This window comes from Panthera tigris, chromosome C1, assembly GCF_018350195.1.
Source record: "Panthera tigris isolate Pti1 chromosome C1, P.tigris_Pti1_mat1.1, whole genome shotgun sequence".
In the NCBI taxonomy this organism is placed as follows: Eukaryota; Metazoa; Chordata; class Mammalia; order Carnivora; family Felidae; genus Panthera; species Panthera tigris.
The window spans coordinates 125,457,984-125,481,641 of record NC_056667.1 but is presented as its reverse complement, the minus strand read 5'-3'; the positions used below and the strand labels follow the sequence as shown (position 1 = coordinate 125,481,641).

Below are 23,658 nucleotides of genomic sequence, written 5' to 3'. Positions count from 1 at the left end.
CCTCCTACTGCTGTGACCTCATCTCCCCTATTGGAACGTAAATTTCTTATAACTGTGGATTCAACTGAGCTTAGCAAAGTACCTAGAACATGTTAGGCACTCAATAAATATTTGCTAATCTAATTAACTTTGAAATGAATGATGCTATAAAAATTCCTCTAAAAAGATCATACTCTGAAAATAAAACAAAAAAGATCATACTCTGTTTCAGATGTGGTGAAACAACTCTGCATAGGTAAAACATCTCCAGAGATACTACTTTATATATATATTTTTTTAAGTTTATATATTTATCTTGAATGAGAGAGAGAGAAGGGGAGGGTCAGAGAGAGAGGGAGAGAGAATCACAAGCAGGCTCTGCACTGCCAGTGCAGAGCCCCACGCAGGGCTTGAACCCACGAACCGTGAGATCATAACCTGAGCTGAAATCCAGAGTCATATGCTTAACCAAATGAGCCACCCAGGCGCCCACAGAGGACAGTACTTAATGAAGAGAACTAAATTCATAATTCAAAATTATAATCACTCTTACAGTCATTAGTTTAAAAATAACTAGTAACACAGGGCACCTGGGTGGCTCAGTTGGGTTAAATGCCTGACTCCTGATTTTGGGGCAGGTCATAATCTCATGGTTCATGGGATCGAGCACTATATTGGGCTCTGCAATGACAGCACAGAGCTTGCTTGGGATTCTCTCTCTCCCCCTCTCTCTGCCCCACCCCTACACGCTCACACTCTCTCTCTCTTAAACAAACATTAATAAAACTAAAATAAAATAAAATAAAGATAATTAGTAACAACTTACCTTCCAATACTTCATCCTTTCCTTCTTTGTCAGTGGAGTCTTGTACAAGATAATGATGAGTGACTGAGAACTTGAAATCAGCGAAGGAAATTTCATCTGATTTCTCTTCCCATGTGCCAGAAGTAAATACACCCTATATTTAACAATGGAAAAATACCCATTTTTAAAAAGAAAATTCCCTTAGAATATCAACTATCAAGTGACATGCAAAATTAAAATTTTGAAATAATTTTTGAGATAAATATATAAAATAATATACAGTAAATTCCATGCCTCTAACATACAAAAAAAATTCCTACCATTAGCAGAATCTGGTTACATTTAGCTAAAAATGATTAAATTTTATCAATTTTAAAATTTAGAAAAAATACAAGGCAATAAAATATACTTTTATTCTAAAAATCTCAAATCCAATAACATCACTATATAGTGCACCACATTATTAGACATCAGAAATAGCTTAATAAAAAAAGCAGTTTGTAGACTCAATTTAAGTGACATGACATTTGTAGCACTTACTTAGCATGTTTTTGCAAGCATCTTTATCAAGCTTTGGTATTCAAATATTTTCATTTCAACTGCAACTCCTTGACTGGAAAACATTTTAATTAAAAGTCCCAAAGAGTCCCCTCACTTATGCAACATAATCATAAAAAAGAATTTTCCCCATGGGCCCTGAATCTCCCATAGTTATTCTTTCCACTGGAGAGGTATATAGTCATTACAACATAGCACCACTATGAGGCAGAAAATACCAACCCAGCAATTTGCCAACCACAGACAGTCCCAAATTAGATATAAAATATGTAAGGAATGATTTTGTTCATTACTGAGTTTTTATAAAAAGTGTTTTCACAACCATACCTTATGTATAATACTCAAGTGTTTTATATTTGTTGCTGGCAAAGTATTCATAATTCTGAATTGAGTTAAATCGTATTTTAAATGTCTCAAAGGTATCTTATTATGTAAATATATTAAATAGCAATCTTTTTATATTAAGAGAAAAATCACTTGTATGGTACATATCAGAAACTATACTTTTTATATGTTAAGTTTCTCTAAAGTGTGGTTAACCTGTATTAAATTAAGACATCTATGGCTGATACCAAAATTCTCAAACTGTAATAAGCATTATAATGATATACGTAAGAATATGGTGTACTATGAGGAACGCCCACTATAACGCAGTTAAGTCTAAACGTACAGACAAGGAAGAAGCCCAGGAAACGAGAGGTAAGCCTATTTGTTAAGCTTGCAAAAAAGGTGAAACATTCTTTTTAAATGATATAAAGAAACATTATCTGACCCTACTCTGGATTCTGGGTACCACTGGAAACCTTATGAATAGCCAGTTCAAGAAGGATTTGGTTGTATTCATTAAAGAGGAGGTATCTAGGTTCTGTCTGCCAAATAAACTTTTTAAGATAATTAGTTCAATTGAAAAACAACATTGTAACCTGCCTCCTTCATTTCCATTATGATACAGTCCTTTAATAACAAATTTAAGTATGGTGTATATTTATGATTACACTCAGAAATGACAACTTTAGTCCAATATTAATCTAGTGATTCATCAAAAACAACCTCTGAGGGCACCAATCAGACAATAAAAATAAATAAGCATGTAGACTAGAAGGAAATAAAACTGTCTGCATTCACAATGATCTGACATGTACCTAGAATAGTCAAAGCAACCTACAAACTACTAAAACTAACTGGTGAGTTTATAATGTTGTGGAATTCAAAATCAATATACAAAAACCATCTGTATTTTTTTAGGTAGGCTCCACGCTGGGCATGGAGCCCAACACAGAGCCTGAACTCATGACCCTGAGATCAAGACTTGAGCTGACATCAAGAGTTGGACACTTAACCAACTGAGCCACCCACGCACCCCAAAAACCATCTGTATTTTTTTGAAGTATATTTATTTATTTTGAGAGAGAGCAGGGAAGAGGCAGAGAAGAGGTGGGGAAGAGAATCCCAAGCAGGCTCTGTGCTGTCAGTGCAGAGCCTAACATGGGGCTTGATCCCACGAACCATGAGATCCACAACCTGAGCCCAAATCAAAAGTCAGACACTTAACAGACTGCATCTGTATTTTTATATACATGCAGTAAACACCTGGGGGATGAATTTTTTTTAAATACCACTCTTACAACATCAAAAACAAATCAATTCTCTAGGAATACACTTAATGAAAAATAGCAAGAACTCTACCTAAGAACGCTTCAAAACATTGATAAGAGGGATTAAAGACCTAAATAGAGCTAAATGTACATGGATTGGAAGACGCAACAGCAGTAAGATGTCATTCTCCTCAAATCTATATATTCAATATAATCCTAATTAAAATCCCAGCAGGTATTTTGTAGAAATTGACAAGCTGATTCTAAAAGTAATATGAAATCCAAAGGACCTAAAATACCTAAAATAATTTTGATGGAAAATATACCAGCTGATTTTAAGATTTACTTTGCTATAGTAATTAAGATGGTATAGTACTACCATAAAGACAAATAGTTCAATAAAACTTAAGAGTCCAAAAATAGATTCCCATTTATACTTCATTTTACAACAGAGGAGCTACTGCAATTTAGTAGGGAAAGAATGATCTTTTCAACAAATGGCCCTGGAATAAAAAGATATTCTCATGGAGAAAAGCAGAGCTGTCTTTACAACATTGAGATAGGCAAAGATTCCTTTGACAGTACAATACACAAAAGGCATTTAACAATAAAATTAAAAATTAAGAAAATGAGGAGCACCCAAATATATAAAATAGTTAATAACAAACATAAAGGAACTAATCAATAATAATATAGTAGTAGTAGGGGACTTTAACACCCCAGTGACATTAATGGAAATATCATCTAAACATAAAATCAACAAGAAAACAAGAGCATTGAATGACAATGGACCAGATGGATTTAACAGATATATTCAGGACATTCCATCCTAAAACAACAGAATACACCTTCTTTTTAAATGCACATGGAACATTCTCCAGAACAGATCACATATTGGGCCACAAAACAAGCCTCAACAAATTCAAAAAGACTGAAGTCATACCATGCATCTTTTCTAACAACACTATGAAACTAGGAGTCAACCACAAGAAAAAAAACTAGAAAGAGCACAAATACATGGAGGATAAATACATGCTACTAAACAATGAATGAGTCAACCAGGAAATGAAAGAAGAAATAAAAAACAAGGAAAAAGGAAAACACAATGTTCAAAACCTTTGGGACATACCAAAAGCTGTTCTAAGAGGGAAATTTAATCTAACAGGCTTACCTCAAGAAGAAAAATCTCAAATAAACAACATGACTTTACACAAAAAGGAGCTTTTATAAAAAGAATAAACAAACCCTAAAACCAGTAGAGGAAAGGAAATAATAAAGATTAGAGCAGAAATAAATGATATAGAAACCTAAACACACACACACACACACACACACACACACACACACACACACACACACACACACACACACACACACTGGAACAGATCAGTGAAACCAGGAGCTCATTCTGTGAAACCAATCATTAAAAAAGAGAAAGGATTCAAATAAATAAAGTCACAAATGAGAGAGGGGAAATAAAAAAAAAATCACAGAAATACAAACAATTGTAAGTGAATATTTTGAAAAGCTATATGCCAACAAACTGGACAATCCAGAGGAAATGGGTAAATTCCTAGAAACATATAAACTACCAAAACTGAAAAATTTGCACAGACCGAAAACCAGCAAAGAACCTGAATCAGTAATCAAAAAACTCCCAACAAACACAAGTCCAGGACCAGATAGCTTCATAGCCAAATTCTACCAAACATTTAATGAAGAGTTAATGCCTATTCTTCTCAAACTACTTCAAAACATAGCAAAGGAAGGGTGCCTGGGTGGCTCAGTTGGTTAAGTGTCCAACTTCAGCTCAGGTCATGACTTCACTGTTTGTGGGTTCAAGCCCTGCATGGGGCTCTGTGCTGACAGCTCAGAGCCTGGAGCCTGCTTCAGATTCTGTGTCTCCCTCTCTGCCCCTCCCCCCGCTCACCCTCTGTCTCTCTCTCAAAAAATAAACGTTAAAAAAATGTTTTTTAAATATAGAAAAGAAAGGAAAATTTCATTCTATCAGGCCAGCATTATCCTGATACCAAACCCAGATAAAGACACCACAAAAGAAGAGGACTACATGGCAATATCCCTGAAGAACACAGATGCAAAATCCTCAATAAAAAAATACTACTAAACTGAATCCAACAATACATTAAAAAAAAATCATTCAACACAACCCAGTAGGATTTATTCCCAGAATGCCAAGGTGGTTCAATATTAGCAAATCAATCAATATGATACATCATATCAATAAGAGAAAGGGTAAGTAACCAGGGGCCCCTGCCTGGATGGCTCAATGGGTTAAGCATGTGACTTTGGCTCAGGTCAGTATGTCACAGTCTGTGGAGTTTGAGCCCCATATCAGGCACTGTACTGACAGCTCAGAGCCTGGAGCCTGCTTTGGATTCTGTGTCTCCCTCTCTTTCTGCCCCTCCCCTACTTGTGCTCTGTCTCTCTCAAAAATAAATAAACATCCTAAAATAAATTTTTTTTTATTTAACAAACTAAAAACTGTTTCTTCTGCCAAATGCAACACATTATTGAAAAGGACAAAAATACAGTGAAGCATTAAAAAACAGTGAATTTTTTTCCATTTCTTTTTTTGAGGAGGATAAAGCAATGGTTCTCAAGCTAATTACATTTTATAACCACTGAAGAGGCTTAAAAAATATACTGATAACTAGGTTCCACAATAGACCAATTAAATCGGAATCTCTGAGGTTGTAGCCTAGACACTAGAATTTTTCAAATGTTCCAATATGTAGTCAACATAGGAAAACACTTGGTATAGAGCTAGAAATTAAAGCTTTCATCCACTGGTATAAGAAATCCTTTTGACGATACACAATATTAAAATACAAGCATTAAAAAATCATCTGTGCTGGCACAACTGGATATCTACATGCAAAAACAAAAACAAATGAAATTGGATCCTTTCCTTAGACTAGACATGAACAGTCAAAATGGACTGCATATCTAAATATAAGAGCAAAAACTAAAGACACCATCAAGAAAGTGAAAAGAAAGCCCACAACAATACAGAAGAACAGGAGAAAATACTGGCAAATTATGTATCTCATAAGGGATTTGTAGCCAAAATGTATAAGCAACATTTACACTAAATAATAAAAAGACAAATGATCCAATTTAAAAATGGGCAAAGGATCTGAATAGACATTTCCCTAAAGAAGATATACAAATAGCCAATAAGAACATGAGAAGATGTTTAATATCAACAGCCATTAGGCAAATGCAAATCAAAATAACAATGAGATATAATTTCACATACACTAGGATGTCTATAATCAAAAAGATAACAAGTGTTGGTGAGGATGTAGAGAGATCAGGACAAATACAAATGTAAAATGATGCAGCACAATCAGGCAGTTCCTCAAAAGATTAAAAATGAAGTTACTATATGAACCAACAATTATATTCCTAGATATATACCCAGAAGAAATAACACACATCCACACAAAAACTTATACATGAAGGTTCATAGAAGCATTACTCATAATAGCCAAGAAGTAGAAATAATGCAAATGTCAGTCAACTGATAAATGGATAAATAAAATGTGATGAATCCTGACAACAAAATAGTATATAGCAATAAAAAGAAAAGAACTAATAAATGCTACAATATGGACCAAACTTGAAAGCTTTATGCTAAGTGAAAAAAATCCAACATGCCAAAGCCTACATATTGCATGATTCCATTTATACAAAATGTTCAGAACAGGCAAATCTAAAGAGATAGAAAGTTATTGCCTAAGGATAGGAAAAAACAATAAGTGACTGCTAAATGGTACAGGGTTTCTTTTGGGAGTGATGAAACTGTTCTTGAATTGATTGTGGTAGGGTGCCTGTGTGGCTTAGTCAGTTAAACATCTGACTTTAGCTCAGGTCATGATCTTGTGGTCCGTGAGTTCAAGACCCACGTCGGGCTCTGTGCTAACAGCTCAGAGCGAGAAGCCTGCTTCGGATTCTGTGTCTCCCTCTCTCCCTGCCCTTCCCCCGCTCATGCTATCTCTCTCTCAAAAATAAACACCAAAAAAAATTTTTTTAATTGGTTGTAGTTAACGGTTGTACAGCTCAGTCAACATACTAAAAACCACTGAATTATATATCTTAAATTGGTGAACTATACAGTATAGAAATTGCAACTCAATAAAAAATTTAGACTGAGAAGACTGTTTTTGAGTCACAATATTTTACAACTATCTACTCTGTCTAAAAAACATTCCAGGCAGTTTCAAATGTGAATTCACAACAATCTTCTTTAAAAGATAAAGAAGATTATATGCCCCTCCCTTGCTCTTGCTCTCTCAAAAATGAATAAACGTTAAAAAATTTTTTTTAAGTAAAGAAGATTGGGGCACCTGGATGTCTCAAGTTGGTTAAGTATCTGACTTTGGCTCAGGTCATGATCTTGTGGTTCGTAAATTCAAGCCCTGCTTCAGGCTCTGTGCTGACAGCTCAGAGCCTGAAGCCTGCTTTGGATTCTGTGTCTCCCTCTCTCTCTGCCCCTCGCCTGCTGTCTCTTTCTCTCTCTCAAAAATAAATAAACATTAAAATACACACATACATAAAAAGAAGTTTAAAAAAGACTCAATGAACATTTCATCCATTTCTGGAATAAGACAAACCAAATATTTCTCTAGCCACAAGCAACTCTAAAACCACATGCTTTTCAAGAAGTTTTCCTAAAACAAAACAAATATGCTAGTATGCTGGCAAAGTAGCACACAAATAAACACCTACTACAGCAGTTGCCCCTCACCGCGGTTTCACTTCGAACAGTTTCAGATAACCACAGTCAACTTCGGTCCAGAAGCAGATGATCCTCTTTCTGACATATCATCAGAAAATCAATAGTAGACTAACACTACATCACAACGCCTATCATTCACCTCACTTCATATCATGTAGGCATTTTATCATCTTACATCATCACAAGAAGAAAAAGGGTAAGCACAGTACAAAAAGATATTTTGAGAGAGATATTTACATAACTTTTATTACAGTATACTGCTTTAATTATTATTTTATTATCAGTTGTTGTTAATCTCCTACTGTGCCTAATTCATTAATTGAACTATCACATGTATATACATGCAGGAAAAAAATATATAGGGTTCAGTACTATCCATGATGTCAGGCATCCATAGGGGTTTTTGGAACATATCCCCTACAGATAAGGGGTAACTACTGTACAACTCAATTCCAACAGATACCTGATGATTCCAAACAAAACCTCTAAAAGATAGCAAAAATGTAAAAGAACATATTTAATCTAGAAAGCTGACACTGCACTTTCACATATTTTGTATGTGATATGGTTTGTAATAGTAATGAACGTTTCATGGCAAAGTTTCCAGTGTATTTATTATACGTTCATGGATACTGGCCATGACAACACGAGATTAATAAAAAACTACATCTAATCACACACAAACACAGAAACCCAAAAAACAGTCATCTATATACCTTCCACTCTTCACAGGTAGCCTGGGTGGCCCTCAGACTGGATCAGGATCATCCCACTAAAAGCACAGAAGGAGAGGGGAATGATATTAAGGCTCAGTCCAGAAGCTCTTCTCCATGGAACTTTGACTTTAGTTCCAGAGGGTTATTAAAAACCCTAATAAAGGAAATTCGGAAACAAAGGGGAACTTGAGACCAGTCCCTCTTAAATCAATAAAGAGCCACAATTCATCCAGAGAACATTCAACTAGCTAAAAACTCCAACAGTAAGAGATCCTAGGGAAAGGGGATACAGTCAACTACAAGTTAATCATAACAAATACTCATCCTCAAGGTAAAAAACCAGTAGGTTTAAGTAGACATAAGATACACTGGTGGACACAAATGAGTCTCCATTAGAGGCAATAAGTACTCTTGAGGGCCACCTCAGGCATTCAGCTGTAACAGGAGTTTGGGCCTACCTCCACAGCCCAAGCATTTTATCTCTTGATCTGACTTCATCTGTAGAGATAACCTTCTCATTTGTTCACACAGTATTTGTTTAAATAGTGGCATAGGTCCTATACCAAATTAAAGTTCAAAATGAAATTCATGATGTACACTGAAAATTTTACTTAACGCACTGAAAGAACTATGTGCTATAACTCAATGGCAAGCAAAAAATCTTTTTAAAATATATAAAAGAAAAGACGATCTAGGAAATAATAGAACTGAAAATGTCTGAAGACACCTCTAATCTATCTCAGATTAAAGCTGAGCTTTTTCAGCCAGGTTTTATACTTTATTTCTCCCCAGCTGGATGCTAAATTTTTAACTTCTAGGAGTTCTAAGGAAACAATGAATTAATTTTATAGCAAAAAGTGTTAAGTAATTCCATGTGTTCATATTCTATTCTGCTTAAGCAAATAGCATTTTAAAGCCTCTGGTGCAGCAGTAGACTGAGATAGCACAATGCCACAAAAGGTTATGGTAAGCAACAGAACTAGATTTCCAGAGGTGCCTGAGGGGCTCAGTCGGTTAAGCACCGACTCTTGGTTTTAGAGTCTGTTCAGGTCATGATCTCAGTGCATGATTTCATGCACTCTATCCTGTGCACAACTCACGGTTGCAGAATGATGGAGCTTTACTGGATTTAGGCAACAGAGGACAAACTTCAAAGATGACAGAGAAGTTCTAAAGTTAAGACATAAAGCCTGGAAGGGAAGAAGCCAAAAGGAGGTAAGCACTGAAATTTGTATATAAACTCTACCCCAAATTTTGGCTATCTGCTAAACCAGATATGAAGAGTGGAGACTCCACAGTAGAGTGACAAAGAAGAAAACTAAAAGAAAATATTTCAGCTGCTGTTACCACTGAGAAGACAGTGGAATTTTAGTGTTGTCAAATGAATTGCTTGCTGAAACAAACAAAATACTCTTTAGAGGAATACAACAAAATCTAGTCTCTACATTTCATTCAAAATAATAAGCATAAAATTAAGAAATTGCTGGATATGTACACACACAAGACAAATTAAAAAAAAAATGTGACCTATATTCAAGAGAATAAAGTCAACAGAAACCAACCCCAAGAAGGCCTAGATGTTGCAATTGGCTTTATACTACCTATAATAAATATGCTCCAGGACTAAAGGAAAATATTTTCAAAACAAATTTAGAGGTAAGGAACCCCAAAGAATTGAAAATTATGAAAAAAAACAAACAGAAACTCTAGACCTAAAAAGTACAATAAAGTGAAAAATACATCAAATGGGCTTAACAACAGAGACAGCAGAAGAAAGAGTAAATGAACTGAAAGATAAACCAACAGAAATTATCTAGGAGAGAGAGGAAACAAAAAAAATGAGAACAGCAGAACCCCAGAGACCTGTGGAACAATATTAAGAGTTCAAATATAAGCATAACTTAAGTCACTGAAAAAGAGTAGAGAATGCGGCAGAAAAGTATTTGAAGAAATAATGGCTAAAACTTCCCTAGTTTGGTGAAAAAAAAAGTTACATATCTAATATTAACAAACCTAAGCAAGAAAAATGCAAAGAAAATACACCTAAGCACATAATAATTAAATGGCCTAAACTGGAAAGCTAAAGAAAAAAGCTTGAAACCAGTCAGTGAGAAAAATGCCAAAATATAATAAATATGAATGACACCGAACTTCTAACCAGAACTATTGAGACAAGAAAATAGAACTACATCTTCTAAAAAAAAATTTTTTAATCTTTTATTTCTTTTTAAGGGAGAGATAGATAGAGCACAAACAGGAGAGGGGCAGAGCGAGAGGGAGACAGAATCTGAAGAAGGCTCCAGACTCTTGAGCTGTCAGCACAGAGTCCAACACAGGGCTTGAACTCGTGAAATCAGGAGATCATGACCTGAGCCGAAGTCAGGTGCTCAACCAACTGAGCCACCCAGGCACCCCAGAACTACATGTTTAAAGAACTGAAATGAATGAATGAATGAATGAATGAATGAATGAAAAATAAATAAATAAATGACAAACCAGAATTCTTCAGCAAAACTATCCTTCAGAAACAATGTAAAATAAAAATATCTTCAAATAAAACAGAATTTGTAGAACCAAGAGTATGGCAATTCTTCAAAGAATTTCAAAAAGAATTATCATATGATCATTCAATTCCACCTCTGGGTACCTACCCAAAAGAACTGAAAGCAGAGACTTGAAAAGATATTTGTACAGCCACATTCACAGCAGTATTATTATTTAATTCATAATACTCAACACATGGATACATTATTCATAACAGTATTCATAATAACCAAAAAGTAGAAACAACCCAGTGTCCATCAACAGATGAATGAGTAGATTAACAAAATGTGGTATATACATACGATGGAATATGATTCAGTCTTAAAAAGAAAACTGTGACACATTATACAACATGGATAAACCTTGAAGACATTATACTAAGCGAAACAAGCCAGACAGAAAAGGACAAATACTGTATGATCCTGCTTATATGCAATACCTACAGTACTCAATTCACAGAAACAGAAACAGAATAGTGATTATCAGGGGCTTAGAGGCGAGAGGAAGTTACTGTTTAAGGAGAATGAAGTTCACAGATTGTTGGTGATGAAAACTTCAACAATGTCAAAGTACTTAATGACACTGAGTTTTACACCTAATGATAAATCCTATATATATTTTACCATAATAAAAAAAAATTAACACAATTTACCACATTCAGAAAACAAAAAGGAAAAACCACATGATTATTTCAATAGATACAAAATAAGATTTCAATATATTAAACACTCATTCGTGATTAAAAAAAAAAACCTTTCAGCAAACTAAGAATTTCCTCAAACTTATAAAGGACGCCTATGGAGAACCTATGATGTTCTTAATGCTGAAGCACTGAACACTTCCCCTCTACAATGGGAAGAAGGCAAGAATGTCCACTCTCAACAGCTCTATTCAACATGTTACTAAAATTCCTCATTAGGGGCACCTGGCTGGCTCAGTCAATAGAAACATGTGACTCTTGATCTCGGGGTCATGAATTCAAGGCCCAAACTGGGCACAGAGTTTACTTAAAAAAACAAATAAAAAAGATTGCCCTAATGATACTGTGCATAACTGCATAACTGACAGAGATTACTGGCTATTTTAGTAAATAAATTAAAAAAAAAAAAAAAAAAAAAAAGACCTGGCTGGTGCAATAACAATAAAAACTAAAAGGTACATAGCACAAAAACAGACACTCAGATCAATGGAACAGAACAGAGAACCCAGAAATGGACCCACAAACATATGGCTAACTAATCTTTGACAAAGCAGGAAAGAATATCTAATGGAATAAAGAGTCTCTTCAGCAAGTGGTGCTGGGAAAACTGGACAGCGACATGCATAAAATGAAACCTGACTACTGAAAAATGAACCTGGACTACTTTCTTACACCATACACAAAAATAAACTCAAATAGATAAAAGACCTAAATGTAAGACAGGAAGCCATCAAAATCCTCGAGGAGAAAGCAGGCAAAAACCTCTTTGATCTTGGCCGCAGCAATTTCTTACTCAGCACATCTCCGGAGGCAAGGGAAACAAAAGCAAAACTGAACTACTGGGACCTCATCAAAATAAAAAGCTTCTGCACAGCAAAGGAAACAATCAGCAAAACTAAAAGGCAACTGACGGAATGGGAGAAGATATTTGCAAATGACATATCAGATAAAGGGTCAGAATCCAAAATCTATAAAGAGGTTATCAAACTCAACACCCAAAAAACAAATAATGGGCAAAAGACATGAATAGACACTTCTCCAAAGAAGATATCCAGATGGCCAACCGACACACGAAAAAAATGTTCAACATCACTCATCATCAGGGAAATACAAATCAAAACCATAATGAGATACCACCTCACACCTGTCAGAATGGCTTACATTAACAACTCAGGCAACAACAGATGTTGCCGAGGATGCGGAGAAAGAGGATCTCTTTCGCACTGCTGGTGGGAATGCAAACTGGTGCAGCCACTCTGGAAAACAGTATGGAGGTTCCTCAAAAAATTAAAAATAGAACTACCCTATGACCCAGCAATTGCACTACTAGGTATTTATCCAAGGGATACAGGTATGCTGTTTCCAAGGGGCACATGCACCCCAATGTTTATAGCAGCATTATCAACAACAGCCTAAGTATGGAAAGAGCCCAAATGTCCATCGATGGATGAATGGATAAAGATGATGTGGTATATATATACACAATGGAGTTTACTCGACAATCAAAAAGAATGAAATTTTGACATTCCCAACTATGTGGATGGAACTAGAGGGTATTATGCTAAGCGAAATTAGTCAGTCAGAGAAAGACAAATATCATATGACTTCACTTATATGACGACATTAAGACACAGAACAGATGAACACAAGGGAAGGGAAGGGAAGCAAAAATAATATAAAAACAGGGAGGGTGACAAAACATAAGAGACTCTTAAATATGGAGAACAGAGTGTTACTGGAGGGGTTGAGGGACAGAGGATAGGCTAAATGGTTAAGGGACATTAAGGAATCTACTCCTGAAATCATTGTTGCACTATATACTAATTTGGATGTAAATTAAAAAAATAAAATTAAAAAAATTAAAAAAATTAAATGCTTAGTGATGCAAAAAAAAAAAAAAAACACACACACACCAATATTGCATTCTACATTAACAAAATAAAATTTAAAATAAAAAAAACAAAAAGGTACGAAACCTGTAAAAAAAGAAAAATATCCCTAATTGCAGGCAAGGTGATTATGAATGTAGAAAATGCAAAAGAATTAACAATAAGATTATGAATCTTTAGCCAGGTCTCAAGATACAAAGTCAACACACAACCTATAAACATAGAGAACAAACTGAATGGTTGCCAGAGGGGAGGTGGGTTGGGGGCTGGGCAAAATGGGTGAAGAGGAGTGAGAGACACCGGCTTCCAGTTATGGAATGAATAAGTCATGGGAAAAAAAAGCACAGCATAAGGAAAATAGTTGATGATACTGTAATAGTGCTATATGGTGACAAATGATAGCTACACTTGTGAGCATCATAATGTAAAAAGCTGTCAAATCACTATGTTTTACACCTAAAACTAACATAACATTATGTGTTGGCTATACCCAAATAAAAAAAATTTTAAGTCAACACACAAAATGTTTTGTATGTCTACGTCCTAGCAACAAATGAAAAATGAAACTAAAAAACAATTCCATTTACAACTACATACAACATAAAATACTTAATAATGTATTTTTAAAAAGATATGCAGGGCGCCTGGGTGGCTCAGTCCATTGAGTGTCCAACTCTTGATTTCAGCTCAAGTCATGATCTCATGGTTCATGGGATCAAGCCCTGCCTCGGGCTCTGTGCTGACAGCACAGAACCTGCTTGGGATCCTCTCTCTCTGCCCCTCCCCACCCCTCAAAAATAAACATTAAAAATAAAAAAAGATACATAAGACCTCCACCAAAAACCTTAAAACAGTGCTGAGAAAAATTAAAGACTTAAATAAATGGAAAGATGGGCCATGTTCAAGATTGTCAAAATGCCACTGCTCCCCAAAGTAGTCTAGAAATTGAACACAAATCCAATCAGTTCCAGCATAATCATAATCCCTTTTACAGAAACTGTCAAGCTTACTCTAAAATTCATAATGGAAACATAACAGACCTAGAACAGAGAAAACAATATTGGGAAAACAATAAAAGCTAAAGAATTTACATTAACTTCAGGACTTACTGCAAAGCTATTCAGTAGTTCTCAACTGAGGGCAATGTTGCCTTTCATGGGAACATGTGGCAATGTCTAGATGCATTTTTAGTTGCCATCCTTGGGAGAGTGCTAGACATCTAGTAGTTAGAGGCCAGGGATACTACTAAATATCCTGTACTACATGAGTCAGCCTCGTAACAATCTGGCCCAAAATTTTAATAATGCCAAGGTTGGGGAAACCCTAAACTACAGTATTCAAGACAATGTGGTACTGACATCAGGACAGTCAAATAGATTAATGAAACAGAATACAGATTGCAGAAGATGACTCCCTATGTCAACAGTCTAACAAAGGTGACAAAGCAATTTAATGGAGAAAAGTGTTTTCAACAGAGAGTTCTAGAAGAGGATATCCATACGTAAACACTGAACCATGATTCCTCACTTCAAACCATATACAAATATTAGTTCAAGATGGATCATAGGCCTAAAGTCTAAAATGATAAAGCCTGTAGAAGGAAACATTAAAAAAGTATCTTCATGACCTAGCAAAACTATCTGAGAAAACACTTAACAAGCAGAATACATAAAAGAACTAAAAGACTCCTGCAACTCAATAAAAACTCATATGAATTTAAAACATGGACGGGGTGCCTGGGTGGCTCAGTCAGTTAAGCATCTGACTTTGGCTCGGGTCATGATCTCACAATACTTGAGTTTGAGCCGCACATCAGGCTCTGTGCTGACAGCTCAGAGCCTGGAGCCTGCTTTGGATTCTACGTCTCCAGCTCTCTCTGCCCCTGCCCCAATCACGATCTGTGTGTCTCTCTCTCTCAAAAATAAAAATAAACATGGACAAAATTTTGAACAGACATTTCATAAAGACAAATGACTAATAAGCACATGAAAGATAGTCAATACTAATACTCATCAAAGAAATACAAATGAAAACCAGAATAAGAAATAAAAATTAATTCTACAAACTACATACCCACTAGAACAACTAAAATTTTTAAGAGTGGAAAACAAGCAACTAGTGAGAATGCAGTTACCCAAACTGATGTTATGTATTGCTGGTAGGGGGATAAAATGGTACAAAAAGCTTCAGCAGTTTCTTTTAAAGTCAAGCATATACCTATATTATGACCCAGTAATTTCACTCCTGGGTATTTACCCAAGAGAAATAAAAACATACATCTCCAAAGGCCTCATGCAAGAATGTTCTGCTTTATTCATAATAGCCAGTATGTCTGTCAACAAGTGAAACAAACTGTAGTATATTCATACAACAGAGTATTACTCAGCAATAAAAAGAAAAAATGGTGATTCACGCAATATTCTAGAATAATGTCAAAAATATGTAAAAAGGTTAGGCACAACAAATATATACCATACGATGCCATATATATACAAAATTCAAGACAGAGGCAAAAGTAGTCTACAATTTAAAAGAAAAAAGAGAACAGCAGATGCCTGGGGGACATGAGTGAGAAGCATGGGAATTAACTGGAAAGGGTCACTAGGGACCTTTCTGGTGTGACAGCAACATTCAGTATCTTGGGTGAGCAGTGTTGTTACAAGGAAGTAAACGTTTGTCAAAATTAAGCAGTTTTGTGCAATATGTCGATTTTTATTTTTAAAACAAGTTAAAAAATCTAGTGGGGAGTAGGAGTTGATAAAGATACGACTGAAAGAAGAAAATGGCAGAACATTGTTGAAACTGAGTGATGGGCACATGGAGGTTAATCATACTATTTTTGTCTACTTTACAAGTGTTTGAAATTTTTCATAATTCAAGTTTTTTTTTTTAAAAAGTATCTTAATTACCCATCAGTGGAGGAAGACAATTAATAATCACTATCCCACCTGTGAATTAAAATCTCTTCAAGCACAGTTTAAACTTTCTTTTATATACTGAACAACCCGTCCTTTACATTTTCTTTAATCTTATTCATCATAGTTAATAGCTCACCTTGCAATCTATTCATGTCTTCTCTATCTCATTTATTTACTACTATCTATAGGGAGAAAAGGGTTGAAGAGAGTTAACATTCCTTTAACCCCCACTACATGCCTGGCAGTATGATACCCACTTTGAATATATTACCCAGTTTCTATCCCAAAACTGAATTCCGCATCTAAAATTTTAATCTTATTTCTTTACTTATTTATTACTTCTCTCCCTCATCAGAATTTATGTTCAATGGCAACATGGATCTTGCCTTGTTCGTTATTTCTTCAGATCTGGCACACAGGAGCTACTCAGTAAATAGGTGCAGATGAAAGAATTAAGGAATATAACATCAGAGCTCACAAATACTCAATTTAGCTCTCTTTTTGGTGGTGCAAATCATTGCCCACTCCAGTTATATCTACCTTGTTTTGCCCTTAATTTTGTCATCTATAACAATTGTTGTTATATATTTGTTTCAAGTGGAATAGGATAATCTGTTTGAAAACTTCATTTTCCCTTTATTCAAAAAATGTAATCCTAAAAATATTTTAATGTATTTATATTCAGCATATCTTTCAATGCTATGTAATTTTTTTAATGATGTGTAATTTCTATATGCAGTGTTACTTTTTCTGCTCTTATTTATATGAAAAAAGAAGAAAATGCTGATGCTCTGATAGTCTCAAATTCTGTTAACATCACCATAAGGCTTAAAAATACTCATGAATATTGAGAATTGAGAGTTCCTTACAGAGGGATAAATTGCAGTTAATAATAGACTTATAATAAAAATAATCATTTTTACTTCAAAAAAAATTTATCTAACAAAACAAAGCATCTACATAAGCCTAGAATCAAATTGTTAGTTCCTGTTAGTGAAAAAGAGAAAATCTAGGTTTGTCCTCAGAATACATTCTTCAGTAAATATTTGGGGCATGGTTTATCTCAGTAAGAATATCTTAATATCCAGCAACATCTTAAAGTTCTACCTCAATTTTGAATAACTTCTTCATTCTTAAATATCTTCAAAACATCCACAGGGTTAAAAAGGGGGAGGGAGAGAGTAAATACTATTAATGGTACTGTAAAATACAAAAATTGAGTGAAATAGCTGCTAACAACAGCAAGTCAGTTAGGACCAAGATTTTTCCTCATTAGTTAAGCAAAATACTCTACCCAAGTAGCTGGTAATTGGTAATTGCAATGTTTCTCTGACTAGCCAAAAAAAAAAAAACAAAAAAAACAAAAAAAAACAAAAAACCTTTAAAAAAGATTTTCTAATACTCTAAGGGAGAAAGCAAAAGAGCAGTAAACATTAGAGGAAATAGAAATCACTCATAAAGAATGACATTGTACATATAAAATTTTATTTAAAAAGAGCTCACAAATGTCTTACATTGTTTTTTGCCACAGATTCAAATCCAAGTTCTTCCAGATGCCACTTTATGCTTATAGCTCATACATAACTTTAAAAAAACATTTAATTCAAATGTACCAAATGCAGCAAAGGGCTTAAAAAATAGAAATTTCAAAGTAAATACTCATTTAGAGACACCAGCAAATAAATCTGACCTTTTCAAGTGGCTTTCCCAAAGAGTTTCCAATCAGTTTCCAGTCATTTAAGACTTCTTCAATTTTGGAAATAAACCTAGTAATGAGAAAAAAACTTTCTAAATATGTAACAGCGCTTTTTTCTTTTTTACTACTGTTATACAATTTCTTTAAAAAAAGTATTTTTTAAATTAATTTATTTAAGAGAGAGAGACAGAATGACAATGAGTATTAATGGGCCCATTTATGGGCTCAGCACAGAGCCCAATGTGGAGCTCAATCTCACAAACCATGAGATCACGACCTGAGCCAAAATCAAAAGTCAGACACCCAACCAACTGAGCAACCAGGTATGCCAAAAAAGTAGTTTTTAAATTTCAACATTTTTATCAGAGAAGACTCAATAAGTTTAGTATTATTAGTCTAATTTATGGATATGGAATAAATGTGGAAATAATCCTCTGCAATCCAAGAATTTTTAAATTCTGGTTTTTTAATAAATTTTATTTATTTATTTAAGTAAACTCTACCCCCCAGTGTGGGACTCAACCTCACAACCCCAAGATCAAAAATCCCAAGCTCTACTGACCAAGCCAGCCAGGCATCCCAAATTTTAAAGTCCAATGCTTACCCAACAAAGGCAATCTGCTTCCATAAAATTTAAATTAAGAATTAATAAATCTCAGGGCACCTGGGTGGCTCAATCAATTGAGCATCCAATTCCTGATTTCAGCTCAGGTCATGATCCCAGGGTTGGGGGATTGAGCCCTGTGTCCAGCCCTGTACTAAGCATGAAGTCTGCTTGGGATTCTCTCTCTCTCCCCCTCTGTCCCTCCCTCCTTCTCATGCTTTCTCTCTAAAATAAAAAAATAAATAAAAAATAAAAAAGAGTAAGTCTCTATATTAGAATGTATATAATAAATTTGGAACAGAAGTAAAAACTGACAGGAGTGCCTGGGCGGCTCAGTCAGTTAAGCGCCTGACTCGATTTCCGCTCAGGTCACAATCTCACAATTCAGGAGTTGGAGCCCCATGTTGCGCTCTGCACTGACACTGGCAGAGCCTGTTTAGGATTATCTCTCTCCCCCTTTCTCTGCCCCGCCCCCTCTCAGGTGCATGCACTCTGTCTCTCTCAAAATAAACATACATTAAAAAAAAAAAAAAAAATGAAAAACTAAAAGGATACTACTAAAAATAACTATGAAACCAATGATCTTTTCCCTACCCTCAAAGTAACTAATCTATTTAAATTAACTTTTCCTTTGAAGATATTTAGGAATTGATTTGCCTACCTCTCCCCTCAAAAGAAAACATTTAGGAACTTTGCTCATTAAAATAAAACATGTTGCTTATGCTCTGTCTCTTGGTCACTGAAGCATCTAAATAAAGAATTTCTCCCATGAAAAAAATAATAATAAATAAATAAATAAATAAAATAAAATAAAACATGTTTTGGGGCACCAGGGTGGCTCAGTCTGTTAAGTGTCTGACTCTTGATTTTGATTCATGTCACAATCTCACTGTTCAGGGAATCCAACTCAGCATCAGGCTCTGTGCTGACAGCACTGAGCCAACTTGGGATTCTCTCTCCATCTCTCATCCCGTTCCCCACTTGCATACTCTCTCTCTCTCTCAAAATAAATAAATTTTTAAAAAGTAAAACTTTAAAATGAAAAATAAATAAAACATGTTTTAAGGGACAGCTGGAAAGAAACAACAAGTAGATTTGTCAGCTTTAAGGAATAAATGACAGATTTTAATACTAATCACTATATAATCTTTAAATCTACTGATGAACCAGATCTATTAAAAAGAGAATGAATTCTGACTAGTAATATGCTCAATCAGCAAATTAAAAACTGTCAAATCTCAGTAGTACTGTTAAAAGACACTTTCAGAAGGCTTTTATTACTCCAAAAAGCTAACTTAAGTATGATGTAATCTAATAGCAAAATTGCTCCCCTATAACCCTACGTCATATTACTAGAGTACTAGAGTTAATTCCAGTCAAAATATATTCAAAGCCATCAGGTTTTTTCCCTCAGTGACATTATCAGTTAATATTTACATTTGTTTTAAGACAGTAATGATAGTAATGATAAACCAGAGTTATTACAATTTAAATGAACCTTGTAATCAAGTCCTCTTTAAGATGAAAGGCAGTATTAATATACTGACTCACTTCTGGGCAGTTCAATCAAAAGGTTAATTATCAGTTTGAAAATGCTCTAGAAAGAAGTTAACATGTTTACAAAAAAAGGAAATAAAAATTTTTATTGTAACCACATGTGAGCAAAAATTTGCAAGTAAAATGTACATTGTATTTATAAAGGAAAAAAAACTGGAAGCTACCTAACTAAGTGCACAAAAGTTGTAAATTAATGGTATATCCACTGAATGAAATAGTATGCATCCATAAAAAATCAAGTTTGAAGACCATTTGAGGATATAAGAAAATGTTCATTTCATACATTAAGTGAAAAAATTGAAGATATAGAAACAAGTATTAATATGCTTTGACACAGAATGCTTACAAAACACTCATAGAAGAAATTTTCTCAAAATATTAATAGTAACAATCTCCTGGTGGTACAATTACAGGTTTCTTATATTTTTCTTTTTTATTCTACTATGAAGTATTATTTTAATAAAAATCGTTTAAGATAATATTGCTTTCACAGTAAAAGGAACATACTAAAGTACTTATTTTACGAATTCTATCAGTTACTAGCTAAAAGAGAAAAATTGGGTTCTACTGAAGTATGGAGATTTGACCAAAAAATTGAATAACTTTACCCCTGAAAGCTCTCAAGACCTCAGCTGAAGGGTCTTTTCCTCTGACTCCTCATTCTGTTAGGTTCCTTTGTCACATGCTCTTGTAAAACCAGGTTTCTTTCCCTTCTCAGTTCTTATTTCAATTTTAATTACAGACTTATGTGTATCATTATTTGACTCATGTCTGTCTCCTTCATTAGACTGTATGTTAAGAGCAGGAATTGTCTATTTTTATTGATCACATCCCTATGCCCTGCACTGTATTTGACAAACTGGCACTCAATAAATATTTCTGCAAAGGATAAGTGATTAAAAAGTTAGGTGGTTTTTTTTTTTTAATTTTTTTTTTTAATGTTTGTTTATCTTTGAGAGAGAGAGAGAGAGAGAGAGAGAGAGAGAGAGAGAGAGAGAGACATAATGCGAGCGGGTGAGGGCAAAGAGAGCGGGAGACACAGAATCCGAAGCGGACTGCAAGCTCTGATCAGGGTGCCTACACGTGGATCAGGGTGTCTAGGTGGCTCAGTTGATTAAGCATCTGACTTTGGCTCAGGATATGATCTCGTGGTTCCTGGGTTCAAGCCTGGAATCAGGCTCTGTGCTGACAGCTCAGAGCCTAGGTCCTGCTTCAGATTCTGTATCTCCCTCCCTCCCTCTCTCCCACCCCCCCCCCCGTCAAAATAAACAAATAAACCTAAAAAAAAAGAATCCCAGGGGTAACCTAGGTAGTTCAGTCGCTTAAGGGTCCAACTTCAGCTCAGGTCATGATCTCATGATTCAGGAGTTCGAGGCTCTGTCCAGCTCTGTGCAGACAGCTCTGAACCTGTGACCTGCTTGGGATTCTGTGTCTCCCTCTCTCTCTTCCCCTCCCCCTGCCTCTCTCTCAAAAATAAAATAAACATTAAAAAACTCAAAAAAAAAAAAAACCCACACAGATCAAAGGTTTTATTTTGTTCTTTTCCATTAATATTAAACATTCTGGACACAGAATATCTACCCAATACAGCCTTGCCAGTATGATTATGTCTAACTGACTTTTCTTTTTGGGGGGGGCACCACAAATCAAACTATTATACCAGCAGGGATCTTTTATATTTTACTATGTCATCTAATGACATAACATGTACAAATTTCCTCTCCAACCAGAAAGATTACAAAATGTTCCAACAAACTAAATATTGATCGGACACCCAGAAGGGTCTCTGTGATACCGACCAGAAAGTTTCTCCATCTAAGCTATCACTCCTCCACAAAGCTGGGTTTCAACTAATTTCAATGATACAACGATTTCTCTCAGCTGTTCAGAGAGGTTTGCTGAGAATAGGAAGCCTGGGCACATGACCCACTGAAATGCAACAACTTGAACCGAAGGGTTCCAAAGCCATCTGCAGCCTGTCTTAAAAGGTTATTCTAAAAGACCGGATGGAGATGGTGGGAAAGTAGCAGATGGACAACCACCAGCACTATGAAGGCCTCCTCCACAAATGGATATGCGACGTACACAGAAGGAAAAGGCAGCTGCGAAGTTCACTGCTTATGATCACAAAATGTGTTAAACGCAAATGAAAACAGGAACGGACGTGGTAGCCACGGACATTGTTTCTGCGGGTGGGCAACAACCGTTCTAAGGAAAGTGCTCTCAGAGTAAACAAAACTTTTTCTGAAAGCCGCATCTCAGGTGTTTGGCTGATGGGGGCGGGCCCGGGCTGTTCAGACGCAAGAGGCTTACTTACAGCTGCCTAGAGACCGGAGGAGACGCAGAGCTGGGGGCTCGCGGGTCTTACTTTTACCGCAGAATTAGTGTCACGTGTGGTCTATGTTGGGGAAGTGGCACGAAGACTCCGGGGCCCAAGGTACTGATAACCAAGGATACGACTCACTCACCTTTCCCATTCCGAGGCAGTGGTGAAGTCCGTGATCTCAAATACCTCGGACTCGGGCTACGGGAAAAGGAAGGAAAGAAAAACAGATTGAGCCCCGGGGCGCTGACACGGAAGAGAGAACTTACAGGCAGGGATAGAAAGAGAGCAAACGCCTCACCTCACTGTCGGCCGCCATCTTGAGGAGCGCCGCGAAGGGCGCTAGGTATGCTGGGAAGAAGAGCAGGGCGTTTGGGGAAGGGGGGAAAGGAGGGCGGGGCCGGGCCTCGGCGCAGCACCGCCCCCTGGTAGTGAGTCCTGTTTGGAAGTCGTCGAAGGCTGCAATCATTTGATTTAGAACAAACAAACAAAAAAGCTTTGAATTTGAAATATTCCTGTAAAGTAATGAATTCAGGAAAAGAACACAAGCAAAGAGGTAAGACAAGGTCCTAGATTCCTGTGGATAAAATTATATTAAAAACTCCAGGGGCGCTTGGGTGGCTCAGTGAAGCGTCGAACTTCAGCTCAGGTCATGATTTCCTGTTAGTGAGTTTTGAGCCCTGCGTCGGGCTCTCTGCTGACAGCCCAGAGCCTGGAGCCTGCTTGGAATTCTGTCTTCCCCTCTCTTTCTGTCCCTCCCCTGCTAGTGCTCTCTCTCTCAAAAAATAAATAAACATTAAAAAAAAATTTTTTTTTAACCTCAACCACGTTGAATTGAATTTTTCATTAAACATCTGTTTATTGATTGCAAGGCTCAGAGCTAGGTGTTGTAATGTCCACCCTCCTCTACCTCCCTCAAAGAATTTACACAGTTGGTTCAGTCATGAGATAAAGTCGTGCTAGTTTTCTGGTTTCTGGGAAAAGCAACATACTGTTCAATGAATACTTCATT

At 35.8% G+C, this 23,658-nt stretch overlaps 1 protein-coding gene across 4 annotated transcripts in view; it reads right to left on the bottom strand.

The window, feature by feature from the left end:
* Positions 1-22,984, bottom strand: part of RAB3GAP1 (RAB3 GTPase activating protein catalytic subunit 1) — a 110,953-nt gene extending 87,969 nt beyond the window's left edge. For 2 of the 4 annotated variants that reach the window (XM_007098833.2, XM_042994330.1), the window contains exons 1-4: positions 22,948-22,984; positions 22,792-22,847; positions 18,157-18,232; positions 806-938 (exon numbers count right to left, since the gene is read on the bottom strand). In XM_007098833.2, the coding sequence (XP_007098895.1) occupies positions 806-938; positions 18,157-18,232; positions 22,792-22,847; positions 22,948-22,965 (283 nt within the window). In that variant the 5' untranslated portion in view covers positions 22,966-22,984. Of the gene's footprint in view, positions 1-805; positions 939-8,415; positions 8,472-18,156; positions 18,233-22,791; positions 22,848-22,947 lie in introns of those variants that run through there. The other 2 variants (XM_042994328.1, XM_042994329.1) reach the window with 2 other exon arrangements.
* Positions 22,985-23,658: the final 674 nt, after the last annotated feature.